Source organism: Indicator indicator, chromosome 38 (genome assembly GCF_027791375.1).
Source record: "Indicator indicator isolate 239-I01 chromosome 38, UM_Iind_1.1, whole genome shotgun sequence".
Taxonomy (NCBI): domain Eukaryota; kingdom Metazoa; phylum Chordata; class Aves; order Piciformes; family Indicatoridae; genus Indicator; species Indicator indicator.
The window spans coordinates 2,162,131-2,179,351 of record NC_072047.1 but is presented as its reverse complement, the minus strand read 5'-3'; the positions used below and the strand labels follow the sequence as shown (position 1 = coordinate 2,179,351).

The 17,221-nt window shown below is 57.8% G+C and overlaps 2 protein-coding genes across 2 annotated transcripts in view; one reads left to right on the top strand and one right to left on the bottom strand.

The window, feature by feature from the left end:
* LOC128978686 (hexokinase-2) overlaps nt 1-8,412 on the top strand; it is a 39,175-nt gene extending 30,763 nt beyond the window's left edge. Inside the window, exons 8-18 of the mRNA XM_054396638.1 lie at nt 99-254; nt 964-1,197; nt 1,862-2,166; nt 2,651-2,799; nt 4,227-4,346; nt 4,681-4,776; nt 5,235-5,334; nt 5,471-5,654; nt 5,930-6,085; nt 6,587-6,820; nt 8,268-8,412. Coding sequence (XP_054252613.1) covers nt 99-254; nt 964-1,197; nt 1,862-2,166; nt 2,651-2,799; nt 4,227-4,346; nt 4,681-4,776; nt 5,235-5,334; nt 5,471-5,654; nt 5,930-6,085; nt 6,587-6,820; nt 8,268-8,412 — 1,879 coding nt within the window. The remainder of the gene's footprint in view (nt 1-98; nt 255-963; nt 1,198-1,861; nt 2,167-2,650; nt 2,800-4,226; nt 4,347-4,680; nt 4,777-5,234; nt 5,335-5,470; nt 5,655-5,929; nt 6,086-6,586; nt 6,821-8,267) is intronic.
* A 7,313-nt stretch (nt 8,413-15,725) lies between these two features.
* The window catches only part of GMCL1 (germ cell-less 1, spermatogenesis associated), a 28,772-nt gene continuing 27,276 nt past the window's right edge, over nt 15,726-17,221 (bottom strand). Inside the window, exon 15 of the mRNA XM_054396644.1 lies at nt 15,726-17,063. Within this exon, the coding sequence (XP_054252619.1) occupies nt 16,935-17,063 (129 nt within the window). The 3' untranslated portion in view covers nt 15,726-16,934. The remainder of the gene's footprint in view (nt 17,064-17,221) is intronic.

Genomic DNA, 17,221 nt, shown 5'->3' with positions numbered 1-17,221 from the left:
GGGGCCTGGGAGGCTGCCAAGTGTTTTTGAGGTCAACCTGTGGCTGCCTCAGGGCAGGGGCAGCCACGAGCAGGTTGCTTTGCTTGCCCCATGGACAGGTTTGAGAAGATGATCAGCGGGATGTACATGGGTGAGCTGGTCAGGCTCATCCTGGTGAAGATGGCCAAGGAAGGGCTCCTGTTTGGAGGAAGGCTCACCCCAGATCTGCTCACTACTGGCCACTTTGAGACCAGATTCGTCTCTGCTATTGAGAAGTGAGTAGGGTTTGGGTTGGTCTGGTGGGTTGAAAATTGCCCCCCCAACATGAAACTGCCAGCCCAGCCCAGCTGGAAGCACATGAAGCTGAATTTCCAAGCAGAACTGCAATCTACAATGGAATGCAATGATGTGTACAAAATACACAATGTTTACAGACACAGGTATGCACAGTTTATAAACAGCAACAAATGGAAGCGAGGAGATTCAGATTGGATGTTAGGAAGAAGCTCTTCCCCATGAGGGTGGTGAGAGACTGGCAGAGGTTGCCCAGGGAGGTGGTGGAAGCCTCATCCCTGGAGGTTTTTGCAGCCAGGCTGGAGGTGGCTGTGAGCAACCTGCTGTGGTGTGAGGTGTCCCTGCCCATGGCAGGGGGGTTGGCACTGGCTGAGCCTTGAGGTCCCTTCCAGCCCTGACAATTCTCTAATTCTATGAATATGTTTCAGTTCATTATCTCTTCCAAGAGGATTGTTTAGAACTATCATCATTTCCCTATTTACACCCAATAGTGATTGATTTACATTCTACCACTCTCTGTTCAAGATCTGTGGAAACTTTTAAAGGCAGAGCCTAAAACTACCAGAGTTGGTTCCATGGGGGCCCAGCCCCCTGCCATCCACGCTGGGGACAAACAGGCTCCACCCCAGGGCTAGCAGGAGACAAAGGCTGAGTTTCCAGGCATCCACCCTTTTGTTCCTTGTCGTGCAGGGAGAAGGAAGGGCTGCAGAAAGCCCACGAGATCCTCAGCAAGCTGGGGCTGGAGCCGTCCCACGAGGACTGCGTGGCCACACACCGCATCTGCCAGATCGTCTCCACCCGCTCGGCGAATCTCTGCGGGGCCACCCTGGCGGCCGTGCTGCGCCGCATCAAGGACAACAAAGGGGTGGAGAGGCTGCGCTCCACCGTGGGCGTGGACGGCTCCGTCTACAAGAAGCACCCCCAGTGAGTGCCGGGGCAGGGGGCACGGCTGGGGCGGAGAGAGCCTGGGAGCCGCTGCACAGCCTCCGTCCTGCCAGCCGGGGCTGAAGGCTTGGCACAAACAGAACGTCCCCAGGTGTTCCCCCTGGGCACCTCCCTTTGCATCCCCGAGGGGCCCGCAGTGGTTTAGAAGCCCAGAGGGTCATGGTGCCAGGCTCAGGTCCTGTTTAGGAGCCCAGAGGGACACACCACCCATGGTGCCAGGCTCAGGTCCTCTTTAGGAGCCCAGAGGGACACACCACCCATGGTGCCAGGCTCAGGTCCTGTTTAGGAGCCCAGAGGGACACACCACCCATGGTGCCAGGCTCAGGTCCTCTTTAGGAGCCCAGAGGGACACACCACCCATGATGCCAGGCTCAGGTCCTCTTTAGGAGCCCAGAGGGACACACCACCCATGGTGCCAGGCTCAGGTCCTCTTTAGGAGCCCAGAGGGACACACCACCCATGATGCCAGGCTCAGGTCCTCTTTAGGAGCCCAGAGGGTGACACCACCCTGGTGCCATGTTCAGGTCCTCTCTATAAGCCCAGGGGATGACACCACCCCTGGTGCCAGGCTCAGGCCCTGTTTAGGAGCCCAGGGGATGACACCACCCCTGGTGCCAGGCTCAGGCCCTCTCTCCTCCCCCAGCTTTGCCAGGCGCCTCCACAAGACGGTGCGGAAGCTGCTGCCGGACTGTGAGATTCGCTTCATCAGGTCAGAGGATGGCAGTGGCAAAGGGGCAGCCATGGTGACAGCTGTGGCCTACAGGCTGGATGCCCAGCACAAGGCACGGCAGAAGATTTTGGAGCCCCTCAAGCTGAGCCATGAGCAGCTCCTGGAGGTGAAGGGAAGGATGAGGATGGAGATGGAGAAGGGGCTGGGCAAGGAGACGCACGAGGAGGCCACAGTGAAAATGTTGCCAACCTACGTCTGCTCCACTCCAGATGGCACAGGTGAGGTACCAGAGGAGCCCACCAGTGTCCTGCATAGGGCAAAGAGATGGCATCACCCCTGCTAACCTCTGCACTGCTTCAGGAAGGGCTGGGACCTCTGCCATGGCCACTTGCCTCTGTGGCTGGGGTGGTGCAAAACTTCTTAACCTCCTGGCAAAGGCAGCAGAGCCTCCAGGACGTTCTGCACTTGGCTGCACACAAAGCCTGCCCTCCACTGTGGTTTCCACCACCACAGGTTTCTCACCACCATTGTCCTGGGTTCAGCTGGTGGCTTGGGTGTGCACCTGCCCCTTGGCTTGGAGCCCTGGGAGCTCCCCAGGTCTGGAGCAAAGCTCTTCATCCTGCAGGCTCTTCTCCGTTCCCAACCAGGGCTCGGTTCCTGGAGCTCTCCCAGGAGGAGGGCAGATCCCCATCAGCTCTGTGCCATGCTGAGGATGTCCTTGGCCAGGAGCCTGTCCCCTAATGATGCTCTTCTGGGTTTCAGAGAAAGGAGACTTCCTGGCCCTGGACCTGGGGGGTACCAACTTCCGTGTGCTGCTGGTGCGCGTCCGGAACGGGATGAGGCGCGGCGTGGAGATGCACAACAAGATCTACTCCATCCCAGTGGATATCATGCAGGGCACAGGAGAGGAGGTGAGGATGGGCAGCTGGAGGGGGAAAACTCAGGCATCCTCCCTGGGGTGAGAGCAGCAGCAGCTGGCAGCAGCGAGGGCTGACTGCCGGAGCTGGGTGTGCCTTGTTCTGCTCTCCAGGGAGCAAAGCCAGGAGAGGAGAATCATGGAATGGTTTGGGCTGAAGAGACCTTTAAAACTCATCCAGTCCAACCTCCCTGCAGCTACAGCAGGTTGCTCACAGCCCCAGACAACCTGACCTGGAATGGTTCCAGGGATGGGGCAGCTCCCCCTGTCCCAGGCAGCCTGGGCCAGGCTCTCCCCACCCTCAGTGTCAAACATTTCTCTCTTCTCTCCACTCTGAATCTCCCTCTTGGAGTTTCAAACCATCCCCCCTTGGCCTGTCCCAACAGGCCCTGCTCAAAAGACTGTCCCCAGCCCCCTGAAGCGCTGCAAGGCCACCAGAAGGTCTCCCTGGAGCCTTCTCCATGCTGAACTCTCCCAGCCTGGCCTCTCAGCTGAGATGTTCTCCTGCCCTCAGAGCTGAGTCCTGCCCAAAGCTCTGCACTTTCAGATGTGCTTCAGGAAGCCTGAGGCTGGAGCTTGGGTTGGGTTATTCCCACCCATCACTGAACCTTCACACACCCCACAAGGGCAGATAAGCATCACCCCTGGTTCCCAGATAGAGAAACCACAACACAAGCAGTAGGAGACACCTCCAGAGTCTTGTTTGCAGGTGGGAAGAGGTTTACAAACCTCTCCAGGCAGTGCTTGGGGACTGGAAGTTATTTTAGCAGCCAGGCTCTGGGGACACCTTGCAGAGGGACCAGATTCCTGTGTCCCCCCTGGAAGCTCCAGATTCCTGTGTCCTCCCTGGGGAGCTGGTCCCACCCCTGCTGGGTGCAGCAGCTGCAGAGGTGTCACCATGGTGTGACCACATTGCTGGTGAGGAGGAGGTTGAAAAAGGAGCTGCTTTGGGCTTTGCTCACCTCACCAGCACAGCTGAGCAGCATCCTTGGCTGGCCAAAGCCCTCTTGGCTTTGTAGTCATCATCATCATCATCACTGGGGAGGGACTTTTGAGGGTGTCAGGGAGTGATAGGACCAGGGGGGAATGAAGCAAAACTAGAAATGGGGAGATTGAGATTGGATGTAAGGAAGAAGTTGTTCCCCAGGAGGGTGGTGAGAGCCTGGCACAGGTTGCCCAGGGAGGTGGTGGAAGCCTCATCCCTGGAGGTTTTTGCAGCCAGGCTGGAGGTGGCTGTGAGCAACCTGCTGTGGTGTGAGGTGTCCCTGCCCATGGCAGGAGGGTTGGGACTGGATGAGCCTTGGGGTCCCTGCCAGCCCTGACAATTCTGTGATTCTGTCACTGGAGATCAACACCTCCAGCAGGTCAGGCAGGCTGGCATCCAGCTGATGGTCACTTCTCCTCTTGGCTTTGTGCCCCCAGCTCTTTGACCACATTGTGCACTGCATCTCTGACTTCCTGGAGTACATGGGCATGAAGGGCGTCTCCCTGCCGCTTGGCTTCACCTTCTCCTTCCCTTGCCAGCAGAACAACCTGGATGAGGTGAGCCCAACCCCTCTGGCGGCACACAGCCAGTGCCCAGGGCTGGCTGGAAGCTCCCCACACCAGCAGCAATGACCATGGGCTGAGACCCCAGAGAGAAGGGCAAGGCAGCACCTTGGAGCTGCTGGGCCCTCTGAGCAGCTCTCTTGCTGCATTAAAGCCAATGCAGATCCCCTGAGTGCTGGAGACATCCCAGCTGAGGTGTCCTCCACACACACCTGAGGCTCTGCCCTCCAGGTGCCAGGCGGTGCCCACCCAGAGCTGGTGGGCGTGGGGTTGCTGTCCCTCCTGCTCAGCAGCCTGGGTGACTCCCTGTGGGGTGTCTCTACCACAGGGGATCCTCCTGAAGTGGACAAAAGGCTTCAAGGCCACAGGCTGTGAAGGGGAGGATGTGGTGAACCTGCTGAAAGAGGCCATCCACAGGAGAGAGGTGAGTGGGGTCCTGCTGCCTCCCAGGGGCCTTCAGCAGCTTTAATTGGCCTGCAAAGCAAATGAGCCCAGGGCTAATGAGTGCCTGAGCTTTAACAACCACCTTAGTCATCACCAGAGCTTGGATTTTCAGAGCTTGGAGCTAAGGGCTGGCTTCTGGCCAGGGCTGGAGCAGACTTGTCTCACCACCACTCCAAGAGACAGCTCTGCCTGAGTCCTCAGCAAGGACCACCCCAAGCCCCTGCCCCGGGGGGGGGGGGCTGCTCCTGGCAGGGCTGTCCCAGCTCCTCTGCAGCTGTGTCTTGAGGATTGAGCTGTCCACCCACAGCCAGGTGTGGGCTGCAGGAAGCCCATAGGTGCCCGGAGGCCTCAGCAGACAGAGCCCTTCCCAGCCCTGGGAGCAGGTGCAGCAAGCTGTGCCCTCTGGGATGAACCCATCCAGCCCCATTCCCCCGGCAGGAATTCGACCTGGACGTAGTGGCCGTGGTGAATGACACAGTTGGCACCATGATGACCTGTGGGTATGAAGATCCACTCTGTGAAGTTGGGCTGATCATTGGTGAGCACTCAGACTTCTCTCTTCTGGGCTTCCTCTGCCCATGGTCCTCCCTCCATGGGGTGCTCCTGGCTGCAGAAGGGCTCTGGGGGGCCCCCAGTTCTGCAGCAGCCCCACTGAAAGCTGCTTCTGCCTGCAGGCACAGGCAGCAATGCCTGCTACATGGAGGAGATGAGGAACGTGGAGCTGGTGGAAGGGGACGAGGGCAGGATGTGTGTCAACATGGAGTGGGGAGCCTTCGGGGACAGTGGCTGCCTGGATGACGTCCGGACAGAGTTCGACCTGGCAGTGGATGAACTGTCACTCAACCCTGGGAAGCAAAGGTCAGTGGTGGCCCTGGGGGCTGGCAGGGGCCCTCTGATGCAGTTGGGTGCCCAGGAACTGCTCAGTGCTGTCCCACCAGCCTCCTGCTGCAGCGTCAGGGGGTGGTGAGCAGGGCACAGCCTGGCTCTGTGCCACACCAATGTGTTCCTTGCCCACAGGGTGGGGACTGGCTGCAGGGTGTCAGGCCAGGGACTTGTGCCCAAGGCACCTGGCAGAGCTGGGAGTCTCCATCCAGACCTTGTCCTGATGTCCAGCCCTGCCCTCTGCTTCCCAGGTTTGAGAAGATGATCAGTGGGATGTACTTGGGGGAGATTGTCCGGAACATCCTGATGGACTTCACCAAGCGAGGGCTGCTCTTCCGGGGCCGCATCTCCGAGAGGCTGAAGACCAGAGGCATCTTTGAGACCAAGTTCCTGTCCCAGATAGAGAGGTGAGGTCCATCAGCACCACCCCTGGCCCATCAGATCAAATCAGATCAGAGCAGAGCAGATCAGATCAGATCAGATCAGAGATGAAGTTTGGCGAAGCGTTCTCAGGGCTTTGGGAGAGGTCCTGAGCACCCAGCCTGGAGCCAGGGTGGCACAGGCTGGGGTGGTGCAGATAAGGCAGCAAAATCCTCGTGGTTCTGCATGTTGAGAGACAAGGAAGCTGCCTGGGGCTGGCCACCAGCACCTCTTTGTCTCCTGCCCTGGGCAGAGAGGGGCCACTTGCTGTCCCAGCTGCCCTGCTCCAAACCACTGCCTTTGTCCTGGGACAGCCTCACTGCCTGGGCTGCCACCTCAGGGCTGAGAGCTGAGCTTAGAGAAGGCTTCTCCAGAGCCCCTCCAGGCAGTGCCACCCAAGCCACAAGTGCCCTGCAGGACGTAGCTCAGCCGGAGGGGAGCCACCCCCTGGTCTCCTGACGCTGCCTTGTCCCTGGTGTCCTCCCCAGCGACTGCCTGGCCCTGCTGCAGGTGCGCTCCATCCTGCAGCACCTGGGGCTGGAGAGCACCTGTGACGACAGCATCATCGTGAAGGAGGTCTGCACGGTGGTGGCACGGAGGGCAGCGCAGCTCTGCGGGGCTGGCATGGCTGCCGTGGTGGACAAGATCCGGGACAACCGCGGCCTGGACTTCCTCAAGGTCACCGTGGGCGTGGATGGGACCCTCTACAAGCTGCACCCTCAGTGAGTGGGCTCAGGGCTCTCAGGCTGTCCCCTAGGGAGCCTCCTTCCTGCTGGTGGGGGTGGAGAGGGTGCTGCCCATCTTGGGTGCCATGTGTGGGAAGCTGGAGAGGGGAGGAGGTGGTTTAGGGTCTAAAGGGTTGCTGGTAGCTGGCTGAGAGAAAGCTCATCAAGGGGCAGCAAGGACCAGGTGCTCCCTGAAGGATGAGCCACCAAGACAGGTGACACAGCAGGGACCCAGCCAGGACCCAGCCCTGTGGTAGCTGAGGCTATGCTGACCCAGAGGTTTCAACCAGAAGTCCACAGCACAGGAGGTTCCACCTCTGTGAGGGTCACAGAGCCCTGGAGCAGGCTGCCTGGAGGGGTTGTGGAGTCTCCTTTTCTGGAGACTTTCCAGCCCCATCTGGATGTGTCCCTGTGTGACCTGTGCTGGATTCCATGGTCCTGCTCTGGCAGGGGGGTTGGACTCATTGATCTTTGGAGGTCTCTTCCAGCCCCTAACATCCTGTGAGCTGTGATCATGAGGGAAAGGCAGGGAGATGAGGCAGGTCTGTCACCCCACAAGCTGCACCACGGAGATCCATGGCCAAGCAGCAGTAGGACTTTGCCTGAGTTGAAGACATTCTCCATGGACAGTGTCCCTCAGATGGGGACTAAGGCACAGGGCTGAGCCTAAGCAGGGCTTGGGTGGCCCATGGGTGGAAGGAGAGCTCTGAAGATTCCCCCCAGGGGAGGCTGGTCAGGGCTGTTAGTGCTCTCAGGGCTTGGGGGGGCTAGAGAAGGGGCTGGGTTTGGTCCTCAATGCAGGGACAGCAGGAGGAGTACATTGTGGAGGAGCAGGAGTGTGTTGTGCTGACTGTGGAACAGGTTGCCCAGGGAGGCTGTGGCTGCCCCCTCCCTGGGGGTGTTCAAGGCCAGGCTGGATGAGGCCTTGAGTGACCTGGGCTGGTGGGACTGGATGATCTTCAAGGTCCCTTCCAACCCAAACCATTGACTCTATAAACCTATGGCTTGAGCTGAGGCATGGAGATGTCTCTTTTCCAAGTGCCTCCCACTGGGCAGCTCTCCTCCCTCCTCCTCCTCTCCCTGTAGCACCGGCAGAGTCCCCAGGGGCAGCTCTGTTCCCTGAGGTGTTCTGTTCCCCAAGGTGTTCTGTTCCCCAAGGTGCTCTGTTCTCCAAGGTGCTCTGTTCTCCAAGGTGCTCTCTTCCCTGAGGTGTTCTGTTCCCCAAGGGCAGCTCTGTTCCCCAAGGTGCTCTTTTCCCCAAGGTGCTCTCTTCTCCGAGGTGCTCTCTTCCCCAGGGTGCTCTGTTCCCTGAGGTACTCTGTGTCCTGAAGTTTCTCTCTTCCCCGAGGTTCTCTCTTCCCCGAGGTTCTCTCTTCCCCGAGGTTCTCTCTTCCCCGAGGTGCCTTCAAGCTTTCTCTCTTCCTTCTCCCCCTGTGCCCTGCAGCTTCTCCACCGTCATGCAGGAGACAGTGAAGCAGCTGTCGCCGAGGTGCGAGGTGACCTTCCTGCAGTCGGAGGACGGCAGCGGCAAGGGCGCGGCGCTGATCACGGCGGTCGCCTGCCGCATCCGCGAGGCCGGGCAGCGGTAGGAGGCAGGAGGTTTGCCACCAGCTTGGGTTCCAGCACAACCAGGACCTTTCCCTCCCCGGTTCTCCCTCTCCCCTCCGTACACACACACACACACACACACACACACACACGCGTGGCCTCCCCTCGCCCGCAGGCTCTTAGCTTTACTCCTCCTCCCGCGGTCCCACCGCTGGTGGCTCTGGGAGCTGGCCGTGAGCTCTGCGCGGAGCTGCCCGGGGGAGCTCCTCCCGCCTGGCGCCAACCTGCACGGCAAACAAAGCTGGAAGCGGCTCCTGGCTCTCTGCACTTGCAAAGTCAGAGCCGGAGCTGGGCCACTTGCAGCCTCCATCAACCACCAGCTGCCCTCCCCGCACCTCCTAACCACTCTCCCCCCTCTCCCCGAAGGCAGAGCTGGGCTGCCTCAGACACTGCAGCGTCACTTTACAAGTCCCCTGCTCCCCGGAGCTGTCCGTGGGAGCCCTGAGCCTGTCCCTGCTCCCCGGAGCTGTCCGTGGGAGCCCTGAGCCTCTCCCTGCTGTAGGAAGCAAACCTCTAGAGACTGAGGGCTGAAGACCTCTGCTGTAGTCTTTGACCCTGCTCGAGGCTATGTTATTTCCACGAAAGCCATGAGAACTTTTCAAGCACAGGGTGCAGAAGGTCTCCTGGCACTGCTGCCAGGCTGCACCTGCCAGGCACTGCTGGGTCCTCGGGGGAGGAGCCTCCCCTCCCCCCCTCTAACCACGCCAGCAGAGCACAGTGCCTGGAAACGATTTGGGGACTCAGGGTCTGCTCCCATTTCCCAACCTCTCACCTGCAGCACCCAGGGCCATGGCATGTGTGTGTGTGTGGCTGTGTTACCCCCTGGAAACCACTAGCTCCCTTCCCTGGTGCACAAGGAGCCACCACCAGCACCACCTCCACCACCACCAGCACCACCACCACCAGGGGCCAGCTGTGGCCGGCCGTGGGGCTGCCCGTGGTGAGGTGAGGTTGGTTCTGTTTGTTGTCTGTGAAGTAGTTCTGCATCTTCAAAGCCTTCTAGAGACACCCTGGGGGTCTGCACCTGTGTGTTGCTGTGCCAGGAGGGTTACACCGTGCCCAGGCTGGGGGGAGAGGGTGCAGGGCTTGGGTTGGACCTCAGCTGCTGCCAGCGTGGTGCCTGCAGAGAACCTGAGTTGCTTTGCTTCTGTTGTTGTTGGTTTTTGTTTTGCTTTTTGTTTTAATTTAACACTTTCTTGAGGCAGACTGGAGGCAGAGAGCCCAGGCTGCTGGGGTGGCTCACCCCAGGCCTTTGGGCATCCTGAGTTTGTCACCAGAGCAAAAGGGAAGGCAGAAAGGCAGGGCCATGGCACTGCTGGCATCAGGCTGGCTTTAAGCTCAGGAGAGGGTTTGCTTTGTCCCCTGCCCTGCCCTGCCCTGCCCAGCAGCCTGGCTCTGGAAGGTGCCCCTGCAGCATGGGGGGAGGTAACACCAAGCTCTGCAGGGCTCTGTGTCCCAGCCCTGGGCTGGCCTGGCCCCACAGAAGCTTGGCACTGGCACCCAAATGCTGTCAGAGGCCCTGGCAAAGGCAGCCCTGGCTTGTTGGTGAAGTCAGCAGCAGGAGCAGGTGGCACCTCCTGTCCCTTTGGCATCCTCAGGGCTGCCCACAAGTGTTCCCAGGGACGTGTGCCTGGAGAATTCCCTTGTGTGTCCATAGTGGCCCTTTGGGTGCCCAGAGTGTCCCTTTGTGTGCCATAGTGCCCCTTTGAGTGCCCATAGTGCCCCTTTGGGTGCCCACAGTGTCCCTTTGCATGCCCATAGAGTCCCTTTGGGTGCCCACAGTGTCCTTCTCCATGCCCATAGTGTTCCTTTGGGCGCCCATAGTGTTCCTTTGGGTGCTCACAGTGTCCCTTTGGGTGCCCATCCCATACCTCTGCATGCCCATAGTGTCCCTTTGGGTGCCCACAGAGTTCCCTTGGGTGCCCATAGTGTCCTTTTATGAGCCCATAGTGTCCCTTTGGGTGCCCACAGAGTTCCCTTGGGTGCCCATAGTGTCCTTTCATGTGCCCATAGTGACCCTTTGGGTACCCACAGTGCCCCTTTGGGTGCCCATCCTGTCCCCCTGCATGCCCAGCATCCCTTTACGTGTGGCAGTGACAGGCAGAGCCCAGGATGACCTAAATGCTGCAGTTCTCTGCCCTGGGTGAGCAGAGGTGCACAGCTGGGGGGTGTGGGGGTTGTTGCTGTAAATATTTAGCAGAAATTAATGGAATTCCAGTGATGTACAAACAAACAAACAAACAAAAAAACACACACAAAAAAAAAAAAAAAGAAAGAAATGAATAATGATGAATAGCTCCCAGGAGCAGCCCTTCAGCTTGGAGGACAGAGTTGTAGTCTATTTTAATGTCTATTTTTATACTGCTTGGGGTAACCTCAGTACCAAAAGTCTCTCTTCTGTGTTGGGGAGTTCAGGTTTGGAAGCAAAGATTTTTTTTTTTTTAAAGCAAAAAAAAAAAAAAGTTTTTGTTTTAGTTTTGTTTTCTTTTTGGGGGGGGGGGGGGAAAGGCATTTGAAATGCTTAGATATATTTTATTTTATTTTAAAATAATAATAATAGTTATTATTATTAATTATTATTAAGCCTCAAGACAATAATCACAAAAAAAAAAAATCAAATGTGACAGAACTGCTGGAAGGAGGCTGGAAGGAGTCAGAAGGTAGTCAGTAGATGTCTGGAAGGTGATGCAGGAATCCTCTAACCTGGTCCCAAGCAGTTGTAGCTGATCCTTTGCTCAGCTTTTTGCCTGCTGAGGCAGCCCTGGCCTGGCCTGCTGCAGCCTGCAGGAGAAGGCATCAGTGCCTCCTACCCAGCTGGAGCAGCAGCAGTGAGCTCCAGCCTCATGCAGCTGCAGTTTTGGGGGGAGAATGGAGAAAGTTGGGTCTGGGGAGCAGCTTTTGCAGCTGGTTCAGGCTCCAGGTCAGCAAATGGTTGGAGCAGGTGACTGAAAGCAGGGGAGGGGAAGGGCAGGGCAGGAGCTGGTGAGCCAGGAGCGAGGTCACTCTGCTCTCCTTGCAGCAAAGGGTGGGCTGCAGCCCTGCAGGGGCAGGAGGAATCAGCCCCCAGCTGACAGAGCAGAGTGCTGAGCACTTCTCCTCCCCTGGAGCAGAGAAGAGCAGTCCTGAGCTCAGAGCAGAGTGCTGAGCACTTCTCTTCTCCTGGAGCAGAGAAGAGCAGCCCTGAGCTGACAGAGCAGAGTGCTGAGCACTTCTCCTCTCCTGGAGCAGAGAAGAGCAGCCCTGAGCTGACAGAGCAGAGTGCTGAGCACTTCTCCTCCCCTGGAGCAGAGAAGAGCAGCCCTGAGCTGACAGAGCAGAGTGCTGAGCACTTCTCCTCCCCTGGAGCAGTCCTGAGCTGACAGAGCAGAGTGCTGAGCACTTCTCCTCTCCTGGAGCAGAGAAGAGCAGCCCTGAGCTGACAGAGCAGAGTGCTGAGCACTTCTCCTCCCTGGAGCAGTCCTGAGCTGACAGAGCAGAGTGCTGAGCACTTCTCCTCTCCTGGAGCAGAGAAGAGCAGCCCTGAGCTGACAGAGCAGAGTGCTGAGCACTTCTCCTCCCCTGGAGCAGTCCTGAGCTGACAGAGCAGAGTGCTGAGCACTTCTCCTCTCCTGGAGCAGAGAAGAGCAGCCCTGAGCTGACAGAGCAGAGTGCTGAGCACTTCTCCTCCCCTGGAGCAGTCCTGAGCTGACAGAGCAGAGTGCTGAGCACTTCTCCTCCCCTGGAGCAGCCCTGAGCTCAGAGCAGAGTGCTGAGCACTTCTCCTCTCCCGGAGCAGCCCCCAGGCACCAGGAGCTGCAGCCTCTGGTCTGGGGCAGCAGCAGCTCCGTGGGGCTGCCAGAGGCAAGGAGCAGAAGCTGAAGCTCAAGGACAGAGATCTCCAGACGTGGTGTGAGGGCAGGGAAGGGCTGTGGCTGGGTACCTGCCTGGATATCCTCCAGGCTCCTGTGATGCTTGAAAGCTTTTTGCTTCCCCTTTGCTTTGACTCAGAGTGAGGTTGGGGTCTGAGAGGCTCCCAGCTCCAGAGCAATACTTGAATTGTTCCCAGGTGCCCCAAGTGCCACCCTGGGCCTTGGCCATGGGTGTCAGGAGAGGTTTTTAGCAGGCATTGGGAGATGTTTGTGCTGCTGTGGGTCCCAGAGGGGCTGAGCACCTGAGCTGCTGCTGTACAGTCAGATTGTAACCCGGGGGGGCTGTGGGGCTGGGCTGTGAGCGTGGTGCAAATGAAGAAGGGAAGATTCAATCCTAACTCTTGATATGAAGGGAAGCTCCAATCCTCCTGTGCAGGGCCAGGCAGCTCAGCTTGCCCAGGCTGGCCCTTCCCTGCAGGGAGAAGTGCTGCTGTGTGGATTTGGGATGGCTTTTGTTTTAACTTGGTTCTTCCCACCGGGATGCATTTTCTTTGCTCTCCTGCCCTGCTGCTGGCACCTCCTCTGGCCACCCCAGCAGGATGGGAGCAGGGCCCTCCCCTTCTTGTCAGCTGGAGACATCAACCTTGCCTCCCTGACAGTTCCTCTTGGCACTTGGGGCAGGAGTTTATTGTCACTTTAAAAAAATAAATAAAGGTAATAAAATATAAAAATAGCAAATTACTGAACCTTGCAAAGGAGAATTTGCCTCTCCCCCTTGGGGAGTCCAAGGCTGTGCAGTCAGAGCATTGAGTTCAGTGACCCAGGGGGGGTGAGGAGCACTCAGAGGGGTTGAAGATCACTCAGGGTGCATGAGGAGCACTCAGAGGGGATGGGGAGCACTCAGGAGGGATGAGGAACTCCCAGGGGGAATGAGGAGCATCCAAGTGTGCAGAGCTCCATCCAGGAAGCAGCTCAGGGGCACTTTGCCCTGCCCGGGCTGGGTGCCAGCACTTTTCACTATCTGTTATCAGGCAATGCAAACAGCCCTGGGCTATCAGAGATAAGGGGGTGAGAAGGTCCAGGTAGAGTGACAGAGCTCCCAAGTCCCCCTGCAGTGGTTCCAAGCCAGCAATGCAGCAAACCAGCACAGCCTTGGTGCCTCCCATCTCACCACAACCTCCCTGAGGGAAGAAACCTTCTCTGGGGCAGAGCCTTCTTGCTGGAGACAAGTGGTGGCAGAAGGTCAGGGAGAGGCAATTCCTGCAGGACATTTGGGGTCAAATCAGAGCCAACAGTCCTTGTGACCTCCCTGCCCAAGGCCCAGGCAAAGAAAATGCATCTTCAGGTGGGTATGGGCTCCGTGTGGGGGTTAAATAAAGCCAAAGAGTTGTTGGGCTGCTAGCAGGAGCGAGCGAGGGCAGCTGCACCTGGTGTTGTTCTTTGGTGTTTACAATATTTATTTGTAGGACTTGACTGCAATTCTCTGATAGAGGTGTCCTTATTTTTGTACTTTTCAGACCCTTCCCTCCCCTCTCCCCACCCCCAGTGTGGTGTTGTACTCCTCAGCTCCCCTTTGCCACCATTGCTGCTCCTAGTGACAAATAAAGAGAGAAAAACAAAACCAGCAGCCCCCAGCCTCTGGGGCAAGCTGTGATGTGTTTGGGTTTCTGTGCTCCTCTGACTGCTCAGCAAGCCCTCTGCAAGGGCAGCTGTGCCACTGCCCCCTCCTCCCAGTGCCCTGATCCTGCCCACTGGGAAGGGATTGGGTTCCCTGCACAAGCAGGAGGCTGAGGGAGGGCACAGAGAATGGTTTGGGTTGGAAAAGCCTCTGAGAGCATCCAGCCCAACATCAACCCAACCCCACCATGAACACCAAACCATGGCCCCAGGTGCCATGGCCACAGGGTTCTGGAACACCTCCAGGGGTGGGCACTCCACTGCCTCCCTGGGCAGCCTGTGCCAATCCCTGACCACTCTTGCAGCAGAAAAAGTTTTCCTCCTCTCCAACCTGAACCTCCCCTGGCACCACTGCAGGTATTTTAGTCTCCTTCTATCACCTGGGAGCAGAGCCCAACCCCCACCTCACTGCCACCTCCTTGCAGGGAGCTGTAGGGAGCCAGAAGGTCTCCCTTCAGCCTCTTCTTGCAGGAAAGAGTTTTCCCTCATACCCAAGCTAAGGTAGGACCAGGAGACCCAGAGACCTCCAAGGGATGGAGGCATTGATAAATCCAGGAGGAGGCTCCTGGAAGATCTTGCTCCACAGCCCCCATCCCCACCATGCTGCAGGGGGGTCCCCATGGGGTGCAGGCCAGGGCTGTGTCCACTCACTGCAGTGACCTGGGCAGGGTAGGGAGGTACAGCCCTGGCAGCAAGGGCAGAGCAGGATATGGACCTGAATGGGAGGGGTTGAGCCCTCAGCACAAAGCAGGAGCCCTGGGGCAGCTCAAGCCCCCAGCACAGCTTGGACTTCAACTCTACCTTCCAAAGCCCCTGGGGTTCTCTGCCACCTCTCCAAGGCAGCCTGGATTTCTGCCACTGAGCCCAAGCAGCTCTGAAGTCCTGGATAAAGAATCAAACCCTCTCAGGAGCTGCAGGGAGGGGGATCTGGGAGTGCTGGGGGCCAAGAAGGTGCCCAGGAGCCAGCAATGTGCCCTGGGGGGCAAGAAGGCCTCAGTGGTGTCCTGGGGGGCATGGGGAAGAGTGTGGGCAGCAGGGCAAGGGAGGTTCTGCTGCCCCTCTGCTCTGCTCTGCCCTGGGCAGGCCACAGCTGCAGTCCTGCCTCCAGGTCTGGGCTCCCCAGTTGCAGAGCCTGGGAAGTGCTGGAGAGAGTCCAGGGCAGGCTGGGAAGCTGCTGAGGGGCCTGGAGCAGCTCTGGGAGGAGCAAAGGCTGAGAGCCCTGGGGCTGAGAGCCTGCAGAAGAGCAGCCCCAGAGGGGAGCTGAGCAATGCTCAGCAAGAGCTAAAGGAGCTGTGGGGGGCAAGAGGCTGGGGCCAGGCTCTGCTCACTGGTGCCCAGGGACAGCAGGGCAAGGGGCACAGATGGCACCCAGGAGGTGCCACCTGGAGAGGAGGAGAAAGTTGTTTGTTGTGAGGGTGCTGGAGGGCTGGAGCAGGCTGCCCAGAGAGGTTGTGGAGTGTCCTTGTGTGGAGAGCTTCCAACCCCCCCTGGGCACTGTGCCCCTGGGCAAGCTGCTGTGGGTGCCCTGCTGGAGCAGGGGCTTGGGCTGGGGGAGCTCCAGAGCTTCCTTCCCACCACTCCATGCAGGGGTTCCTAAGTATCTAAATACCAAGCCTGATACAGATAAATGCCTGCAAACTCCTCTGCTTTCTGCTTCCCAGCAAGTGTGACTCAAGCCAAGGTCACACAGAGCTGTGCCCAGGGCTGAATTCAGCAGCAGGAGCTGCTGCTGGCAGTGAGGACAGACACTGGTGAGAGCTCCACTGGAAATCATTTATTGAGCAGTTGCCATCTTTGTCTCTCTCACCCAACAGAGCTGTGGTTGTTTGGTTTTTCTAACCCTTGCTATAAAGTACAAATGGTTTAGATACTTTTCTGACAACATTAAAAAAATAGGCTCCTAAAGAGGCAAAATTCCCACTTGGAATCCCAAAAAACTCCTGCTGTAAGAGTCTCAAACTGCAGCAGACAAAACATAAAACCCAACAGAAAGGACAGACAGGGGTGAACCTCCAGCCCCCCTGGCTCCTCAGCCCAAGTGAAAAGCAGTTCCTTGTTCCCAGCTCTCCCCTTGGATCCTGTGACCTTGCTGAGCTGATGAAGCCTGAACACATCCAACCCAAAAGGCACCCAAAGGCCACAAGTTCCTGAGCTAAAAAGGGAGAATATTCCCCAACACAAAAACAAAACAAAACCCAGTTAAAATGGTTCAAAAACCTGGGATTTGGTTCATGGGAGTGCAGGAAGCTTTCAGCAGGATCCCAGCTGGAAGCTGCTGCTTGAAGGACAGACTCAAAGCAAAGCAATATTGAGAGTAGGTGGGGGGGAAAAAAAATAAAAAATCCCTTCTGAACATCTTTATCAGCAAAGTCCTGTGCTAAAAATGATAAATATTTGCTGCAAGGTTAAAAAAAAAGCCCTAAGAACAAGAAAAATGAAAGGGGGAGGAGGGGATGTGAGCTGCAATCAAGGCTTAAAACCAAGGAGGTTTGAAAGAGGTGCAGGCAAAGACCCAACAAAAGCTGCCAGGCAACATTCCCAGGGCTGGGCTCAGGCCTAGGGGAAAAGGAGCACAGAAAGAAGCAGGAGGAGGGTCTGGTATGTACAGAGCAGTCATGGAAAGCCCCAGATGAACAAAACTAACTGCCTGGAGCCACCTGTGCCACCACAGGGGACAGACTCTGGCAGGGAAGCTGCTGAGGTGTCCTCCACACAGGTTCCCTCTCTCCAGTTTGGCTCAGTTTTGGCCCAGAGATAGGAAGAGAAGACTCCCAGAGATGGAATGGCTGTGGCCTGGGGATGGCCAGCAGCAGGAACAGGGCATGGGGGGAACAGGTTTTGGCCTAGAGAGGTTCTGATCCTCTTCTCAGATCTGCATAGGAAGGTACTAAGGCCATGAATGTTTGCTACAGTGTAAGGCCTTGGCTGCTGCCCCAGCCCTGGGCAGCCCCAACCCTGCTGCTGCCCTGGGGACAGCCTCAGGCCTCAGGGTGCTCCAGCAGGGCCTCACCCTCAGCCTTCTTCTCTGGGGAGGTGTACAAGAAGTTGCAGCAGATGTAGAGGGGGAAGATCAGGAGCCTGCTGTCCAGGTTCATCACCACCTGCTCCTGCAAGGCAAACAGAGGGGACATGAGCACAGAGAGGGGCTCAGCATCACAGAGCTGCTTGGGTTGGAACAGCCTCTGAGAGCACCCAGCCCAACACCAACCCAGCACCACCCTGGGCACCACACCACGGCCCAAGGGCCACAGCCACAGGGTTCTGG